Here is a 19,322-nt window from a genome sequence, read left to right as displayed (position 1 = left end):
ATGGATAAGAATTAAAAATGTGTGTAATATGTAATAACTGTGAATTATATATGTGTATGATGATTCATGTTCTTCGCTTGTTGTGGAGAACCGTGCAGGTATTCTCAATTGAGCAATGTAGGGAGGAATGTGATGGAACCTTCACCAGTTCTACCTAGCAATGGCAGCAAGAAGGTGATTGGTTGGAAGGGGAAGAAAACAAGAAAAACATTTTTCTTTTTTCTAACCTCACCACAGAGACAAAGGGGGTAGGGTCAGAAGAAAGCCGAAGGGTTGAGAAGAAAAATGTTGAAAACCCAGTGAATTGAGCTCTAGTCATTGAGGACAAACTTCAGTGGCATTAAAAGGAACTGAGTATCTCTCCATGACAGGAACACCATGCATACTGAGGGGGTGGCCCTAGCAAATACATGCTAAAGCTCTGGAACCTCTATGTAAGTCCAGAAGAAGAAACCCATTTCTGTGCATCCAGAGACCACAAAGAAGAACTAGGACTTACTGGTAGACATCCCAGTAGTTGGCAATAAATCAGCACAGATTTTGGTCTCCCAATTGTCTAACAATAGCAATAAAAGGCTCCCCCTCAGATCAGGTTGCTGAGGAACTGGCAGGATTTCCTGTTTTTTTTTTTTTTTGGTGAAAGGACTAATGAACTTGTTTTTAATGGAAGTAATAAACTCCTGAACGTGGTGCTCACCTTATTCCTTACTTCTTAGTTGATGTTTGTGTGCACAAGTCACTGGTTAATACCTGGCTCCAGACCATTGGTCTCAGCATTGTAGGAAAAATAAAATTAAAAAACAAAGTCTAACTAACTCAAAGGTTTTAAATCTGTCCCCCATCCCAACTTACACGACGTGTGAATGTTTTGCCACACTTGGAGCAGACAAAGGCAGCTGGGACAAAGGTTGGGTCATGGTAGCGCTTGAAGTGCATGTCAAGTAGCTGCTTCTGGCGGAAGGTTTTATCACAATGGCTACAGGCATAAGGCTTTTCTCCAGTGTGGGTTCGCTTGTGCATGATCATATGCCGTTCCTAGAAGGAACCAAAGAAGGAAACATCAGTAATCCTCCCAGTGTACTATTTGATGATCAACGGACTTCACTTCATATCCTCACCTGTCGACACGCATAGTCACACTGATCGCATTTGAAGCGCTTCTCATTCTTGTGAGATTTCTGATGCTGGATTAGTGCGTATCGCTCATGGAATACAGCATCACAGTAACGACATTTCTTGCCCTGTTCAATGTAGGAATGCTGTTTTCGCAAATGGACACCTAATACAAGAAGTAAATAATGTTTTGTTACATAAGCAGTGGAATACGTTGAGGTACTTAAACCAATTCCTTGGATATTAACAACGTGAACTGAATATTCTTGTTCTGATATGGTAAAATTAACATTTCAGTTCTCAATAGCAAGTCTTCTTGTTTCCCCATTTAGGAACTACCAGTACTACTTGATTCTAAGCCTCAGGGTGCAATTAAAAGCATAGTGCTATTATATACATGGATCTGCAGTTCTGTAATTAGTACAGAACTCAGCAAGAGTTCTCATATTTTAAACTTCGACTTCCACAAGCAAGTCCGTTGCCCCCATGGTTAACTGGAAATATGTTCTGACTCAAAGACAATTAGATTAAATGCCCTTAAAACAGACCTGGCAAAATGCGGCCCTCCAGATGTTGATGAACTGCAACTCCCAGCAATCCTAGCCCACATAGCCAATAGTGAGGATTGCTGGGAGTTGCAGTTCAGCAACATCTGGAGGGCTGCATTTTGCCCAGGTCTGCCTTAAAACGTCACTTTATGAATGTGGCTCCTGAAAAGTCTTCCATTCAAGTAGTTTGAATGGACAGAGCTCTTAGCTTTGCAGCAAGACAGTACTACATTATTTCATTTCATTGTTTAGATTAGAACATTATTTGTTCCATTCACTAACTTTTAAATTACTTTTTATATTTGGTGGTTGGGTTTGTGGTTAGAGGCTGGTAAAATTTAGAGTTGGACAATTGTCTCTCAGCCTCCTGTGTGTAGCTTGATTTGTCCATGCCAACCACCACACCACCCTTGTCAGCCTCTTTGATCACTATGTTGGCATTGTTTCTGAGGCTGTGTTTTAGGTGAGGCTGTAAGTTTTCCCTCTGAAATACGTTTGCCACTTCTTTCATACAAAAGTCTGGAACTTCAACCTCAACCTACTCACCTAAGTCACTCTTCCGTGCAATAACTGTATCACAGTGTGGACAGTGAAACTTAGCCACATTCTCCGTGTGCTTCTGCAGAATGTGCATCTTCATAGTCCCACTCTGTGTAAATCGTGCATGGCAAATGTAACACTCATAGGGCTTCTCACCTTTCAGAAGAAGAACAAGATTCAGTAAATCCAGGAGACTCAGTTGCTGGTAGAAAATTGCTCAAGTTGATGGTAAGGGTTAAGTTGGGAAAGACATCCCCTTCAAACTAGTCAAAGCCAATGGATGGGACAAAAAGAGTTTGAGGAAGGGAAAAAGGTCCTTAAACACTTGTTAAACAGTTAATAACTGGGATTTTATTTGACTGAATGTTAAGCTAATCTCTTTTCCTGCCTCTCAATTATAAGAATTCTTATAGCTTACACTTGTTGAATCTGCTTAGCTTTTTTTGTGTTCAACAAGAAGTTTTACTAAATACATTGCAACAGCTTGTGAAGAAGCAGGACCTGCTGAAACAGAGGGCTACCCTAGTGACTGTAAACCATCCTACTTCCTGTAGGATCCCAGCAGGAATTATTGCCATGGCTTCCTTTAAGCAAAATCTCAGAACTGTCAAAGTAGTCCCTCTTGCAGCTTTCCATGGCAACTGTGGATAGGATTTACATGCCAAAGGAACAATGCACAAACAACTTCCAGTTCAAATTGGCCACTGCAGACAGCATACCAGAATGGGTCCTCATGTGCCTCTTCAGTTTGTAAGTGTCTCTGCTTGCATAGCTGCACAAGCTGCACTGGAATGGACGCTCCCCAGTGTGAGAGCGAATGTGGCGTTTCAATTTGCTGACCTGAAACCAAGAATGGCAAGACAGAGTTAACAACTCAAGGACAGAGACAACTTTCAGCTTCTAGTCACTGTCTTCCCATATTCTTTTCATACATGTTCTTAATTGCTAGACAGGAGAACAAGAAGGCAGGAGGATCAAGGGTTAAAATGCTTTCTGGTATCCAAGGAAGTGTATACATGTCTGGCATTTGTTATTTTGAACAGCAGTCCTCCTGTGTCAAATCCACAAAAATGTTGTTGGAAATTCACCATGATATTGCATTTCATATTAGAGGTTACAGAAGAGTTGTCTTTGAAAGCAATGACTTTGGACAAAAGCAATAGCTGAGTAGCATGACAGCTACATAGAGAGAAGATAAATATTCAGGGCCCAAAACTGTAAATGTCATACACTGAATACCAACCACTAAAAATGAATTCTCCTTTTCAACAGCAAATGGACAGGTTCAAATGGGAAATAGACTACGTTGAACAGAGCAAACAAAAACAAATGAAAAACAAAATGTTGTGGCACATTAAAGACTAATTTGAAACACTTGAGACAAAAGTGAAGGCGCTGACAAAAGCTCATATTGACAGTCTTCAAAGTGCCGCTGTATTTTTATTTTTGTCTCAATATGCTTGCACAGACTAAAATTGACTACTTCTTTGAAAACTGGGAATGCAGTCAATCAAGTTCTCTTACACTGGGGATGGGCAACCTACAGAAAGATTTGAGGGCCAAAAATGTATCATTAGACCTTGAGTGGCCATATCCATTCCCACCTATCTACCCAGACATTTTTCTTTTAAAATGACTCCCTTTTAAAAACATGAAAAAGCCCTCTCACACCCTCTAGTGGTCAAATCCATTTTTTTAAAAAAAATATAAGATTTTTGGAGAATAGAGAAGGTCCTTGGAGGCCCAAAACATGACAACATTGCTTCTCATATTCCCTTGATAACACAAAGCATTTTACAGTCAAACAGATTTTAAAAATTTGAGATACTTGGAAGGCCATTTACTGCCAAGGATCTGTGGGAGCACACACTGCCATCTGCATTGCTACATAATATATATTTCTGTCAATACACAAGAGGAGAACGTGCTATTTGTAGCATTAAACAGATTAATCCAGAATATAAACTCCACAAAGAAATAATATAAAACATGCTTTGTAAAACGCGCAGCCTTTTTAAAAAGCTTCAAAGACTAATGAAGCTTGTTTTTTTTAATTTTTTATATAAATCATGACAATCCATCATGTTACAAGTAGTACATACAAGGCTTAACATAATAATTTATCATCTTACTTATGTAATTTAACTGTTGACCACCTGCTATTCCCACATTTCACAAAGTCACATTTACACCATTCCCATTCCCAATGCTTTTATATATTAGTGAGGTTAGGCCTCTCTTTTTATTTTTTATCTTTTTGGACACAATATTGTTCACATTTGGTTAATGATCTTAGAGAGCCAGGGTTTTTTTGTAAGTAAATTGCAAAAATTATTTGTTTTATTTGTAACCAACTAGTTTTTATTTGCTTTGTTTTATCTTCTATTTGTCTAATAGTGATTGGTTCCCCTGAGACAAACAAGTCAATAATTTTATATATTCCAATTTGTTTTTCCTCCTTAAATTGTACATATTTCTCTTGAGATTTAAAGTCTGGGTGATCCAACAGGGGGCATAAAGGGGATATTGGCGGGGCCAAAGTTTTACTGTGTTTTCATCATATCAATGTTTCATAAATAAACAGGTTCTGTATTTGTTTCCCCTTTCTAATTATTTTGGTGGTATAAATATACTGATTTATTATGTCCATTTTCCTTTCACCTTCCATTTCCATCCAATCCGGATTCTTATGAGTCTCATCTATTTGTATAAATTTAATAATTGGGTTTATTTATAGAGCTTCATAATATTTTTGAAGCTGTGGTATCCCTAATCCCCCTGTTGGATGCTACCTATATTTAACACTATTTATAAACCTTTTCTTCTTTCCCTTTCCTACAATAATTTTTTTTCCTTGCCATAGTTCTACTTTTTAAAATATCTGGCTGTAGTGGAATATTTTGGAATAGAAATTGAAAATTTTATAATATATGATTTAATTAGAACAATTCTCCCCAACATAGATAGGTTCAGATTCACCAACTTTATCATTTTTTATTTTGACAATTTAAATAGATTTTATAGTTTCTATAAATTAATTAAGGTTTTTTGTTACCCATATTCCTAAATATTTAAAACTTGAGTAGCATAACTTAAGTGAGATGCTTTTTAAATTTCGTTTTGTTCTGTAACAGGTATATTTAGGTATAATAACTTAGATTTTTGAAAATTAACTTTTAACCCTGTTTACTGACTATATTCCTGTAATATTTCTTTCAAATACTCTATTCTTCATGATGGGTTCTCCAAAAAAAGGAGCTTATCATCTGCATATAAATTTATTTTGTGTTGTCTGTTTTTCACCATTAGTCTCCTAAAGTTTCCACTTTCTCTTATGTTTGCTCCTAGGGGTTGTATTATTAGTGCAAATAAAATTGGAGACAAGGGATCACCTTATTTTGTTCCTGTAAATCAGTGGTCCCCAACCTTTTCTGAGTCGCAGACTGGTTGGGGGGCGGGGCACCCCCCATGCTCGCGGGTGGGGTGCACTCAGAGGGGAGAGGCACGCTCGCGCAAAGAGTCAGGGCACACTTGCGGATGGGCAGGTGGAAGAGGAACCCGTGCCTGCGGGTGGTGGGCCGTGTGTGGGTGGAGTGCATGCGGGGGGCAGGAGATCTGTCTCCACGGCCCAATCTTGACATGGCCATGGACTGGCACTGGCCAGCAGACCAGGAGTTGGGGACCCCTAATTTAAATAACATAAATTTGTTAGATTCCACTCCATTTACCGTATTTTTCGCTCCATAAGACACACCAAATTTTTAGAAGAAAACAGGAAAAAAGTAATCTGGGAATTTCGGCCTGCTGGGCCAGCAGGGGGGAGGGTGGGGGAAGCCTGCAAAGGGTCCGAGAGTGCCTTCCAGGGTCCTGGAATTAAGATTGGAAGGGTCCTGGAAGACACTCTCGGACCCTTTGGAGGCTTCCCCCACCCTCACCCCTGCTGGCCCAGCAGGCCGAAATGCCCAATTATTTTTCCAGTTTTCTTCTCCTAAAAATTTGGTGAGTCTTATGGAGAGTTCCGTCTTATGGAAGACACCCTAGGACCCTTTGGAGGCTCACCCAGCCCCCTGGGGGCCAGAGGGGGGTGAAATCACCACCTTCAGGGACTCTTCTGAAGCTTCCCAAGTCTCAGAAGAGTCCCGGAAGGTGGTGATATCGCCCCCTCTGGCCTCGCAGGGTGGCTGGGTGAGCCTCCAAAGGGTCCTAGGGTGTGCTCCAGGACCCTTTGGAGGATCACCCTGCCCCCCATGGGGGCCAGAGCAGGCGAAATTCCTCTTCGGAAGAGTTTTACAGTATCACATAGCGATGCTGATTTTATGTCTGCAGTATCATTTCCTTCACTAAAATTTTTAATCTCTTTATTTTTCTAATAATTTCTATATCTTATGCCCCCAATACAGGTCAAGCAAAATTCATGCAGAACCTTTTAAGAAAGGTAAAGGAATTTGCATGGGGAGAAATTATCCTAGGAGGAGACCCAAATTGTATTTTAAACAAAATTGATACAACATCAAAAAATAGAAAGGTGTCAAATGATGGTAATAAAGTGGTTGTTCTGGGTTTTTCGGGCTCTTTGGCCGTGTTCTGAAGGTTGTTCTTCCTGACGTTTTGCCAGTCTCTGTGGCCGGTATCTTCAGAGAACAGCAACCTGTCCTTCAGAACACGGCCAAGAGCCTGAAAGACCCAGAACAACCATTAGATCCTGGCCGTGAAAGCCTTCGCGAATATATTGATGATAATAAAATTAGGAAGCTAATAGAGAGTTCAGGTTTAATTGATGGGTGGAGATACTTAAATCCTAAAGTGAGAGAATATACATATTTTTCTAGAAGATATTCTACCTATTTAAGAATTGAAAAGGGACGTGGTGCTGCTGCAGGCTAAACCGCAGAAGCTTGTGCTGCAGGGTCAGAAGACCAAGCAGTCGTAAGATGGAATCCACGCAACGGAGTGAGCGCCCGTCGCTTGTCCCAGCTCCCGCCAACCTAGTGGTTCGAAAGCATGCAAATGCAAGTAGATAAATAGGGACCACCTCGGTGGGAAGGTAACAGCGTTCTGTGTCTAAGTCGCACTGGCCATGTGACCACAGAAGATTGTCTTCGGACAAATGCTGGCTCTATGGCTTGGAAACGGGGATGAGCACCGCCCCCTAGAGTTGAACACGACTGGACAAAAGTTGTCAAGGGGAACCTTTACCTTTACCTTAAGAATTGATCATTTTCTGAATTCAGAGACTTTGGCCTCAAATATGGATAAAATACAATTTGCCCCAGTGATAACCTCTGATCATGCACCATTAAAACTCTCTTGGGTCACTGAACCAAACTTGGCGGCGGACGATATTGGCAATTTTAGGCCCGTCGCCAATGTTTCTTTCCTTAGTAAAGTGGTCGAGAGGGTGGTGGCTGATCAGCTTCAGGCTATTTTGGATGAAACCAATGCCCTGGATCCATTCCAGCCGGGCTTCAGGCTGTGACACGGCACAGAAACAGCACTGGTTGCACTGCTGGATGACCTGTTGAGGGAGGCCGATGGGGGCAAAATGTCCTTGTTGGTCCTCCTCGATATTTCAGCCGCCTTCGATATCGTCGACCACAGTATCCTCCTGGGGAAGCTTTCCGAGTTGGGAATGGGTGGCCTAGCGCTTGCCTGGCTCTGATCCTACTTGGAGGACCGTCCTCAGAGAGTTCAGCTTGGGCAGAGTGTCTCGGCCCCCTGGAGTCTCAATTGTGGGGTTCTGCAGGGCTCGATCATCTCCCCAATGCTGTTTAACATTTATATGAGGCCGTTAGGTGGGGTCATCAGGGGGTGTGGAGCTTCATGCCATCAGTATGCTGATGACACGCAGATCTACATCTCCTTTTCACCTACTTCAGTGGATGCCGTTCTGTCCCTTCGGTGTTGCCTGGAGGCCATACTGTAATGGATGCAGAAGAATGTGTTGAGGCTGAACCTGGACAAGATGGAGGTTCTGAGGGTGGGCGGCCCCTCCACTGGCGGCTTGGGAAACTCCCTCTCTTTTTTGGGGGGGGGGACTCTCACTGCGAAGAGTGAGGTTCACAGCTTAGGAGTACATCTGGAGCCGGCGCTCACCATGGAAAGCCAGGTGGCGTCAGTGGTCCGCTCCGCCAATTACCACCTATGGTGGACTGCCCAGCTGCGTCCCTATCTTGATGCTGGGGCCCTCACCACTCTGGTCCATGCACTTGTAATCTCGAGATTAGACCACTGTAATGCGCTCTATGTGGGGCTATGTTTGAGACTGATGCGGAAGCTTCAAATGGTGCAGAATGTGGCAGCAAGATTACTTAGCAGAATGAGAAAATTCCAACATATCTCTCCCATTCTGGCTGCTTTGCATTGGCTGCCCATTCGTTTCCGCATTGATTTCAAAGTGTTAATGATGACATACAAAGCTCTAAATGGTTTAGGACCTCGATACTTGACAGAACGCCTGCTCCCACCTAGATCTACTTGCCATAGCCAGGAAAGACGGCTGAGGGGCCTGACACCAAGAGAGGCCCGGAAAGAAAGAACAAGAAACCGGGCCTTCTTGGCAATGGCCCCTCGACTCTGGAACAGCTTGCCGCCAGAGATTCGCCTGGCACCCTCGCTGGGTGTTTTCAAGAGCCAATTAAAAACTTGGCTCTTTAAGCAAAGGCTTCCCTCCTGCCATTACTTGACTTTTACTTTTCTTGATTTTGCCGTTCATTCCCATCTTGATTATAGTATTCTTGTAGATTTTAATTGTTGTTTTTAACTTGTTTATGCACAATATACTGTGAGCCGCCCTGAGTAGATGTCTGTCTAGAAGGGCAGGATAAAAATCCAATCAATCAATCAATCAATCAATCAAAGAACAATCTGGTATGGTAAAGAGGAATGCTGAAGTGGAAACATACCTCCACACTAGCGTAGTCACACATGGAACACTTGAATGGCTTCTCATGGGTGTGTTTATAGCGGCGATGCCGAACCAACTCACCACTTGTCACAAAGGCCATGTCACAGTCAGGGCATTTATGAGGACGAGTACCTGAGAATTCCCAGAGACAGTGAAAATGTAAAAAAGGCAATGTGATTTTGTCAGTGAATGTTTGCTGTTTGCATCTTCACTTTGCAAGAATGTTAATAAATGGGTAACAAAAAGTATGTTAAAAATAGCTATTTCAAAATAAATAAATAAATAAACCATAAAAAAGATGGCACACATCTAAGAGCAATAATGCTTGAAAAAGCTAAATATGATACTAACATGTGCGAACATCTTCTATAATCTCTATCATACAGATGTAAATAAACTCTTGTTAGTTAGGAAGGGATGTGACTGCTTCAGAAAAAAGAATGTGTGCATTTTTCTTTCTATTATATTTTACCAGACATTATGCATGTATCCAGTATGGTATAGCAGATAGAGTGACGGACTAGGCCTCTGAAGAAAAGTTCAGTTCCCCACTTGTCCATGGAAACTGACCGAGGAACTGGAACTAGTAAAGGCACTCTTTAAATACCATACAGTGGGCCCTCCACTTACGAATGGCCCTAGTTACGAACATTTTGGGTTACGAACCCGATCTCATCGCAAGTAGTACACCCTACTTGCGAATGCAGATCGGGATACGAACCAAAAAGGCAGGGAGAAAGGGTGGGAAATTCAAATTTCCTGCCCTTCCGTCCTGCCTTTGGAGCTTTCAAAAGGCTTCCTCCAACATCGGAGGAAGCCTTCTGAAACCTCCAAAGCCAAAAAGGCAGGGAGAAAGGGCGGGAAGTTCGAACTTCCCGTGCTTTCTCCCTGCCTTTTTCACTTCAGAAGCAAGCCAGGCAGCTGGGGAGAAATCGGCTCCCTCCTTTCACCCGATGCTGAGTCCTCTTCGTGCTGGGCTGAGCTCAGTCACCACGAAGGGGACTCAGCATTGGGTGAAAGGATGGATCCGATTACTCCCTGGCCACCGAGCTTGCTTCTTGTTTGGAAAAGCAAGCCAGGCTGCCGGGGAGAAATCAGCTCCCTCCTTTCACCCCATGCTGAGTCCCCTTCAGCATCAGGTGAAAGGAGGGAGCTGATTTTTCCCCGGCAGCCCGGCTTGCTTCTGAAACCAAAAAGGCAGGGAGAAAGAGTGGGAAGTTCGAACTTCCCGCCCTTTCTCCCTGCCTTTTTGACTTCAGAGAGCTCCGAAGCCGCCCATCGCGGCAGTGGGGACCCCCAGGGAGGTCTCCCAGGACTTGCACGCCTCAGTGGGAGACCTCCCTGGGGGTCCTCGCCGCTGGGATTGGTGCCTTCAGAGCTGGCCGGGCACCTAGCCGCTCGTCCCCGGCTGCGCGGAGGCAGTGGAACGCCAGGAGGCTAGAGCTGGCCAGGTGCCTGGCTGCTCGCCCCCAGCCGCAGCGGAGCGCCAGGAGGCTAGAGCTGGCTGGGCGCCTGGCCGCTCGCCCCCGGCCGCAGCGGAGGCAGTGGAGCACCGGCAGGCTTCGGACTGGTAAGTCCTTTTTTGAAAAAAACTTTTCTGTGTGGGTTTTGGAGGGTGGGTTTGGACTGGGAGGTTATGTTTCTGTGGGTTTGTGTGTGTGTGTGTGTGTTTTGCAGTCCCAACATGGGACTTGCTCTTTTTATTTTTTATAAATGCTGGAACGGATCAATTCCATTCCCATGCATTTCAATGGGAAATGGTACTTTGACTTACGAACTTTCCGAGCTACGAACGTCCTTCCAGAAGGGATTAAGTTCATAAGTTGAGGGCTCACTGAACTTATTTTGAAAGCCCTTTCAGGATAGCTGTAACTCAGTTTCAACCTGACAGTACATAACATAATATTCTGCACCTTGCAGAGTGATCACAACTTTGAAAATGACTATTAGTGGCAATACAGAATCGAATAATTCTATGTCAGTTTTAAAACCAAGAAGAGACCTGTTTCATAATGTGGAAGGAAGTGTTTACAACTGCAAGCACTGATTGGAACATGTGCAGTTTTCAAAGAACCCTCTAAAAAAGAAACTGAATCTTTTAGTTCTTTCCCCACTCCATATAGTACCTGTGTGAGTGTTGAGGTGATTTCTCAGCAGTGTGACTGTACGAAAAGCTCTGCCACAAAGGTGGCACTTGTGTGGCCTCTCATCTGTGTGGCTTTTCATGTGACGATCCAAGTTTGAACGACGTGGACAAGTATAACTGCACAGTTCACACTGGAATGTTTTCTTTACACCTGTCCAGAAAGCAAATCTCTTTTAGCAGATATAAAATAGCAGCCTTTTGAGCCAGTCATATATACATAGCCAGGAACATTTCTGTAACACTCCAATCCAAAACCCCAGTATCGAGTCAGGATTCTCCCATCATCTCATTTACAATACACATCATCTAAGGCAGGGGTCTCCTAACTTATCAGTATAAGGGCCATATCACATATTTTATACATTGTCGAGGGCTGATGGAGGGAAGGGGTACCCAAGTGATCCCTCACCCCTGCTGTCTTTGCAAAGACAGCGAGGGTGGAGGATCACTTCTGCCAGGCTTCGCTCCTCTTCCTATCTCCACCTGGGCATAGGCAGAGAGGGAAGGGAGACCCTAGCAAGGTGGGGGATTGCTTGGGTCCCCCTTCCCTTCTCTTCCTATGCCCAGGCTAGATAAAAAGGCAAGGTGGGCTGGGTGTGGCCCAGAGGCCATAGTTTGGAGACTAAGGGGACAAGATTCAACATTAACCTCCCTTAAAATAAGTCGGATGGCTTGCCCATGTAATCTAGTTTTGTCAACTCCGACCGGCAGTGATCCTCCAGATCTAAAAGCAGGATTCTTTCCTAGTCTTACCAGGCTAGTACCTAGTATCAGATGCAATTGGGTGTGTTCAGAGTGACACAGTGAAGGCATAGAATGACAGCAAGTCAAGTGGAGTCACTAAGTCACACAGTACTATAACAGGCAATTTCCCCACTTTGGACAGTGAACTGGTCTGAAGAAAAAGAGCTTCTTGGTCCCAAATCCAGCACGCTGATTTCACACCACAAAAATCACCCATCATCCTGGTATCTGAATCTTCCTACATTGCAATACCTGCTCCTTCAAAAGAGGAAGGAGAAAAGAAAATCCTTCCTGATTGCAATGGCTCACATTTGTGTCTTGTGTTCTTGAGCAAGGTTAGGCAACATATTGCAGGAGTTGAGAAATAATTTACTTCTAGCTGCCCTCACTCCCCAAATTTACAACCCCACATACCTTTCTTTTTAATTTTTGTTGGCTTAGGAGGCTTCATGTTGCCCACCACCTTCTCTGCATTGACCTCTGAGAGTAATCCCTCCTGCTGCTCCTCCTCAAAATCATATACAGAAACATCCACATCTTTCCCTTCCTCTGTGTAACGGAGTTTACTTTTTTTGGTTTTCTTTGTCTTTTTGGCTGGGGGTTGATAGTCTGGGTCTTTCTGCCAATTAGGATCTTCCTGGGGTTGAAGTTCACTTTGCTCTAATGTCTCCACTTCGCCATTTGCCCCAACTTTTACCACTTGGAAACCTTCTGGCAACGGGAGTGTATGGCAGATCATGGGCTCCCCCTCCTGAAGACCCCCCTTCGAGACCTCATTTTCATAGGCCCCTTGCAATTCTTCCACAGAAGTGGTGGCAACAGGTACAGATACTGGAACAGGCACCTGGACAAGCTGGAGTTCACCAAGGTTGATAGGCTGCTCTTCCATGTTTACAACTTGCAGTGTTATTATTTGCGTGTCATCCACTGTTGCCTCAGCTTCCTGTTGCACAGTGCCCTCCATGACCTCTGTCTTCATCTGTAGCAGTGTTGGATCAAGCTGTTCCATCATGACCATCTGAACACCAGCATTTACATCCTGCACCACCTCAGACCCATCTGCCTGGTTGGGTGGCATTGGGCAAGCATCTTCTTCCTGCCCACCTTCCCGGCGCCTCTGATACGTCTTCCTTTCTTTGCCTTTAATGAAAGTTTCAGATTCCTCGCCAACAGCCTCAACTGCTTCACTTTCCATGTCACTTTCCTAGTGGTAATCAAAGGAGAGAGAAAAAAACCACACTGCTTAGGAGGTTGGCGTAGCAGCTTATGAAAAATAATGGGTCAGATTTCCATTTTATAGGCAATTCAACCGGATAAATATGCTAAGACTGCGTTTGCTGAAAACCTGTGTAGAACTGCAAGACACATGTATACACAACAGACAAGAGAGATTGACAGACAGATGGATGGATACAGACAGACAAACACACATGAAGTTATAAATCACTCATTCATCCCAGACTGTAAAATATGGATTCAATTCATCAAATTCTTGGATTTAGATGTATTAATGGGCTGCAAACATACAAGCACAAGCAAATCGGATTGGGGAAACCTTGAATTATTGATTCACAACTTTCATAATCATCAGGCTGGAGTTTTTAGGAGTTGAAATTCAGAACACCAAAAGGGTCAACAGTTCTCCACCTGCATTTTAAAGAACCACTTGAAAGCTTGATTTTTATAGTTCTCAAAATACGCTAATGGAGCTAAAATGTTTTTGAACCATGCAATTGTATTTTTCAAAGTTTTCCCCTTCAGGAAATATTTTGTACTTTGGCTTATCTATTGATTACTCCCAAGCGTCTGAACACATTGTACTGTGCAGTGGAGTACAACCTAGAGCATGATTCTTAACCTGGGGGATATCGCCCCCCCAAGGGGCGATTTTGTTTTTCAGGGAGGCAATGGAATGAAAAAGGGCCATGTGGGGGTGAAAGAACAGAAGGGAGGCAATACGGGGCGATGGAGCCGCCGCACTGCCACAGCCACTGAGGAAGTTATCATTGCCCCCCTCCCCACGGCCGCGCTGCTGCAACAGGGAGGGGAGGGCGATGATAACTTCCTCAATGGCTCAAGGGGGCGTTTCTTTCAAAAAGGTTAACAACCACTGACCTAGAGCAATGATGCAGACCCATCCTGAACCAGAGAAAACTCTGCATGAACAAACTCCAGGATCAACATTCCTGTCGTGAATGGAAGCAAAAGATGGCAGGAACAGAGTGGTATATAAACACAAACACACACCCTTTCTGAAGCACTCCCAAGGATTTTCAGCAAGTGCAAAATGCAACTGTGAAGCACATGAAGTGGGGACAATAATGGGGGAAAAGAGGCAGAAACTTAATCTCAGAAATCTCAGGCACTCAACAGGCAATCTAGCATTTGGAGGTAAGTAATTTAAATGTTCTGGGGTGTGTGTGATGCAACTAAATCCACACATTTTTAATTCATCTCGTAATAGTCATTTTTGGGATACTGACTAGATGCAAAAGTGGGTAAACTGAAGAGAAACAGATCTAGAAACCACCATCTTTCTAAACCCAAGTGGCCAGAAACTAAGAGTTCATCCATATGGAGCATTTGGTTCAACTTTTCTTGCACCTACAATAGCAGTACAGTGGTGCCTCGCAAGATGATTTTAATTCGTTCAGCGAAATTCGTCGTCTTGTGAAAAAACAGTCTTGCGAGGTTCACCATGCAATGGTCTAAAAAAAAAAGTCTTGTGGGAGGAGGAGGAGCAACGAGCAGCGAGAACAGGGGAAATTCCAGGGCTCTGGATTCCCCTGGGTTTTACTCCGAGTTAGAGACACCCCCCCCGGAGAAGGGGGGCAAGTTCCACAGGAGAGTAGGACTTGTTAGCAAGTGGGGGCCTTGGAACCACCGAATTTCAGATGGCAGTCTGTTTTTTGGAAGAGTTCCCTTCCTGCATGCAATCTGTCTCGTGAAGTTACCATGACAGTGAGTTAGCTGCTCGGAATGGGGAGATTTTGAAATTTATTACCTGACTGCAGAACAGAGATGAACAATCTGCTGCTAATCTACAGCAAGTAAAAGACCAAATCTGCTATTTGAAAGCTGATAAGAAGGAGATCTTCAAGTGGCATCAACTTGTTGATGCCTGTAACATCGGAGTTTTCTTTACTATGCCACAGTTCAGAAACTAAACCAACTTGCTCTTTTTCTCTCTTAACCCTTCCTCCCAGAGAAACTGGCTTCTCATAAATTTATAAAGTCAGGACTTAAGAACCCTAAATAACTCTGCATAATTTAATATACGTGACTCTGTATTTGACTACAAGGTGATCTGTAAATCAAATAACATCCATGGAGTCCCCCCTCATAAGACCTTAAGTGCGGACTAGCTAATAAATCATGTGGGAAATCTGAGTAACTAATCTGCTGACTGCTATGGCCATGGAAGGTGGGGGAGAATTATCATCGCAACTGGCAATGGTTCATATCAAGGAACTTCTTCAAGAATGTCAAAGTAACACAATTAATCACTTGAAAATGCAATTTGATGAGTTCAGAATGGACCTGAAAGTGACTTTTTCTGCTTTACACTAAAAGATCGAAAGCAAGGAGAAACTGCTTAACCGGATCCTTAATGAACGGTCTTCAATGCCGGAGAAACAGCCACCGTCGTTAGAGAGAGGCGAGGAATCTGTACGATTTGAAAACTAGAGCCAAAGAGAAAGAAGAAAAAGACTCCTCTTCTTCAAAGAATGACTAAAAAAGACAAAAGGGGGGGGCGGGGAAGGGAGAATGTTCCTTAAGACTGTTCCGAAAAGAAAGAATCTAGAGGGGGAGGGATGGGCAAAGCTGAGGGCAGGAATTTACGATCAGAGGTCATATACTATGTTGCTCCAAAACCAGAATACAGACTACATTGGGATCAAATTAGTCAATTGCATAGAAAATGTTTTTAAAAAATATTATAGATGGCATTTCAAAACTGGAAAACACTTTGTTTGTGAGGCATGTATATTAAGACATTAAATATGTGTGACCATAATAGTGACAATGTTGACAAGATTAGAGAGCCAATCCTGGTTTGATGACACTGGAGCTGATAGAAACCAGAAAGGAGGAAGTTACTTGCTGAATAAATAATAGAAGTCAATTGGTTTAAGATAGATATAACTAATATATAATTAATATATAAAGCAACATGACTAATATACTATAAGCAAATTTTACCTGATCTGAAATTTAAGGTTAGACAACCGTATGTGATTTATGAATTTTAGAAATGATGATGAATAATAATATTGGATGTTTTGCTTTAAGGCATGTATATGGAAATATCAAATATGTGTGAACCAAAAGAATGATTATGCTAAGAATGGAGATCATCAAGGAATGAATAGGCCTGTGAGGATATTATGATGGATATGATGAGAGAGATGGATGGAAATGCAGATGAGAGAATTTAAAAAAAATGATTATAAATTTAGGATGTTTAGATGCTTAATTAGATATATAAAATAGTGATGTGGAATATAACATGTGCAGATGCACACAGATATATTTCTGTAGTCAGAACTTATATAATAGATAAGCTGGCATGAGAAATACCTCCCGGCCTATATGTTTGTTTTGTTAGTCTTGTATGTTGTGTTAGTTTTATGTGTTATTGTTTTGTAGGTTTTGTAGGTATTTCTGTTGTTTTTTTGGTTGTAGATATGTATGTCATAAAAAATAATAAAATACTTTAAAAAGGGAAAAAAAGTCTTGCGAAGCACGATCATAGAAAAAAAGTCTAAGTAGGCACCAAAAACCAATCGTCTTGCAGGTTTTTCGTCCCGCAAGGCAATCGTCTAGCGAGACACCACCATACTTTCCCACTGTGATGAACCTGGCTTCAAAGAGAGTCAACATGGGACAATTTTTAAAACTTTCTTGGGCTTTTTACAGCACCACCAGCTGGTGGTTTATTTTTGTTGTGTTTGGACCCAGTTTGCTCCAGTCAAGTGGTGGACTGGAGCAAATTAGAGACCCAAGTGCTGAATTGGGGTGTGCGTTATTAGATGTTGTTTCCTTACAGGTGTGTTTTTGCTGTTCAGCTGCCACCTCTCCACATCTTAGGGCTATTCCCATCTTTTGTTTTGTCTCGTTTTCTTGTGATATTTCTGCCTTCAGTTTTATCCATCTCCTCTTCCTTTTTGTATGTGTAAAGCATAAATTTAGTGCTAAGGTGAATAGACTCTTTATAAAGTACTGTATAACACAACAGCAATATTGTATTCTATATTTTTGTTTTTCTCCTTTTTTTGTTTTCTTAACATGCCCAAATTCTTTTTTGTTCTACCAACTTCCCATTCATATTTTACAGACCAGGGATGTTGTTTTACATAGATTTAGGCAACTAATACCAGGAAAGTGATACCCAGTGTGGTGTAATGCAGCGGTCCCCAACCTTTTTGGGACTGTGGACCGGTTGGGGGGCTACAGCTGCGCTCGCCGTGTGTCGCACTCGCATGCCCACTGTGCAGGAGGGGGGGAGATCAGTCTCCACAGCCCACGGACTGGCACCGGGCTGCAGACTGGTGGTTGGGGACCCCTGGTGTAATGGATAAGAGTGAAGGACTAGGACTCAAGAGGTCTCAAATCTTCACTCAGCCATGGAAATTCATGGGGTGTGGAACTGGTAAAATGTATCCTTAAATATCTCACTTACTTTGAAAGCCCTGTTAGGCTTGCTATAAGTCGGTTTAGACTTGACAACACATACTGTAACAATACCAGGAAAATCTATTCTATTCCAATACATCCCACAACAAATATCCTCCTAGATGCAAATATTAAGACAATCTATTCAAATTGGGGAGAGGGGGACCAGAATGACCTGGAACAACCCCAAAATGACCAAGGGCAATCCCAGCGTGTGGCTAGGTTCTATAACTGCTTGTAAAATCTAACAGCACTTACGGCATTCACTTGACAGCAAAGGAGCAGGACACAATCAAGAATGCTTATACTAAACCAAACTTGTTAGTCTTTAAGGTGACTCAAGCGCCTTATTATTTCTGCTTTGACAACAAATGCTAGCTTTCCTTAAAGAAAGCATCAGTTATTTCTAGGGATAGGACTTTGGATTTTAATGGAAGGAGGAAAACATGAAAGCGCCCCTCCATTTCCATTGATTTCCGAGTGAGAGTCCCCAAGCATTAATAATTTGTATTAATCATAAAGGGCAACACAAATGCTTCATGTTCTTTGACTTTTTTCTCTTTTAATTTTTTTTCACCCGTTGTCTGTCAAATCACCCAGGATTTTTTTTTCATCAAATAGTGTTGCAAGTGCTGGGTATCAATCAGAATATTCAGAGGGCAGGTGGGAGTTTTAAAACTGCAAAAGGGCTTAGATTAGTTGGAACCCAACTGATTGGAAACACTCTTTTCATGTTTCAATGTCCTTCTTTGTAGGTACAACAAGCTCATGGAGCTCTCCATCTTAAGCTGCCTGCCTCTGTTTTTCTTGATGGGGGGGGGATTCCCACTCCCACATATCTTTGGATTACCATATGCTGCTGCCTGTGCCACTATGCTTCCTTGAGATTATTTTTTGGATTTTTCTCTCAATTTCATTGGGGTCTCCTCCTCTGTTTTTTCCCCTTTCTTGCATTATTTTTTTGCTTCTTGTCTCCTGCTATGTTGAATTCAAAGAAAATAGATTCACAAGAAAGCATCACATTGTAGGGGGAAGAAATCTCCCCACATTTTAGTTGTTTTGTTTTTTGGGGGGCTTGTTTATACAGTGGTGCCTCGACTTGCGATCATAATCTGTTCCAGAAGGTGGACGCAAGTTGAAATGGTCATGCATCGAAGCACCATTTCCCATAGGAATGCACTGAAATGCAATTAATCCATTCCGGCTGAAGGAAAAAAATCACCAAAACACAATCCATCCCTTCTGGCCGAGGGGGCGGGGGCAGAAAAGCAAGCAAGTGGGCAAGACCTATCAGAAATGCACAGAAAACAAATGGAGCAGATCGGAAATGCACAGAGAACAAATGGAACAGATGGGAAATGCAAGGAGAACAAAGGAAAAAGCAAGGGAAGCATGCAAGACCATCAGAAATGGGGGGGGAACCCAAAAGCAACCCCCCAAGACCCTTCGGAAATGGGTGAGGGAAAGCCAAAAAACAAGCAAACCCCAAGACCCATCGGAAATGGGGGAACCCCCAAAGCAACCAAACCCTCAAGATCCATCAGAAATGGGAAAAACACTCCAAAAACCAACCAAATCCCCCAAGACCCATCAGAAATGGGGAGGACCAAAAAACAAACAAACCACCCAAGACCCATGACAGCACAGAAAC

At 42.8% G+C, this 19,322-nt stretch overlaps 2 protein-coding genes across 3 annotated transcripts in view; both read right to left on the bottom strand.

Moving 5' to 3' along the window:
- CARMIL2 (capping protein regulator and myosin 1 linker 2) overlaps positions 1-19,322 on the bottom strand; it is a 161,360-nt gene that overhangs the window by 103,139 nt on the left and 38,899 nt on the right. The window lies entirely within an intron of this gene.
- Positions 1-19,322, bottom strand: part of CTCF (CCCTC-binding factor) — a 50,431-nt gene that overhangs the window by 14,491 nt on the left and 16,618 nt on the right. For both annotated transcript variants that reach the window (XM_020811457.3, XM_078380370.1), the window contains exons 2-8: positions 12,410-13,199; positions 11,232-11,402; positions 9,104-9,237; positions 2,921-3,041; positions 2,208-2,357; positions 1,119-1,279; positions 853-1,035 (exon numbers count right to left, since the gene is read on the bottom strand). In XM_020811457.3, coding sequence (XP_020667116.1) covers positions 853-1,035; positions 1,119-1,279; positions 2,208-2,357; positions 2,921-3,041; positions 9,104-9,237; positions 11,232-11,402; positions 12,410-13,190 — 1,701 coding nt within the window. In that variant the 5' untranslated portion in view covers positions 13,191-13,199. The remainder of the gene's footprint in view (positions 1-852; positions 1,036-1,118; positions 1,280-2,207; positions 2,358-2,920; positions 3,042-9,103; positions 9,238-11,231; positions 11,403-12,409; positions 13,200-19,322) is intronic.

This window comes from Pogona vitticeps, chromosome 10 (genome assembly GCF_051106095.1).
Source record: "Pogona vitticeps strain Pit_001003342236 chromosome 10, PviZW2.1, whole genome shotgun sequence".
In the NCBI taxonomy this organism is placed as follows: domain Eukaryota; kingdom Metazoa; phylum Chordata; class Lepidosauria; order Squamata; family Agamidae; genus Pogona; species Pogona vitticeps.
Note: the sequence above shows the minus strand (reverse complement) of the source record. Positions and strands in the feature narration are given on the sequence as shown.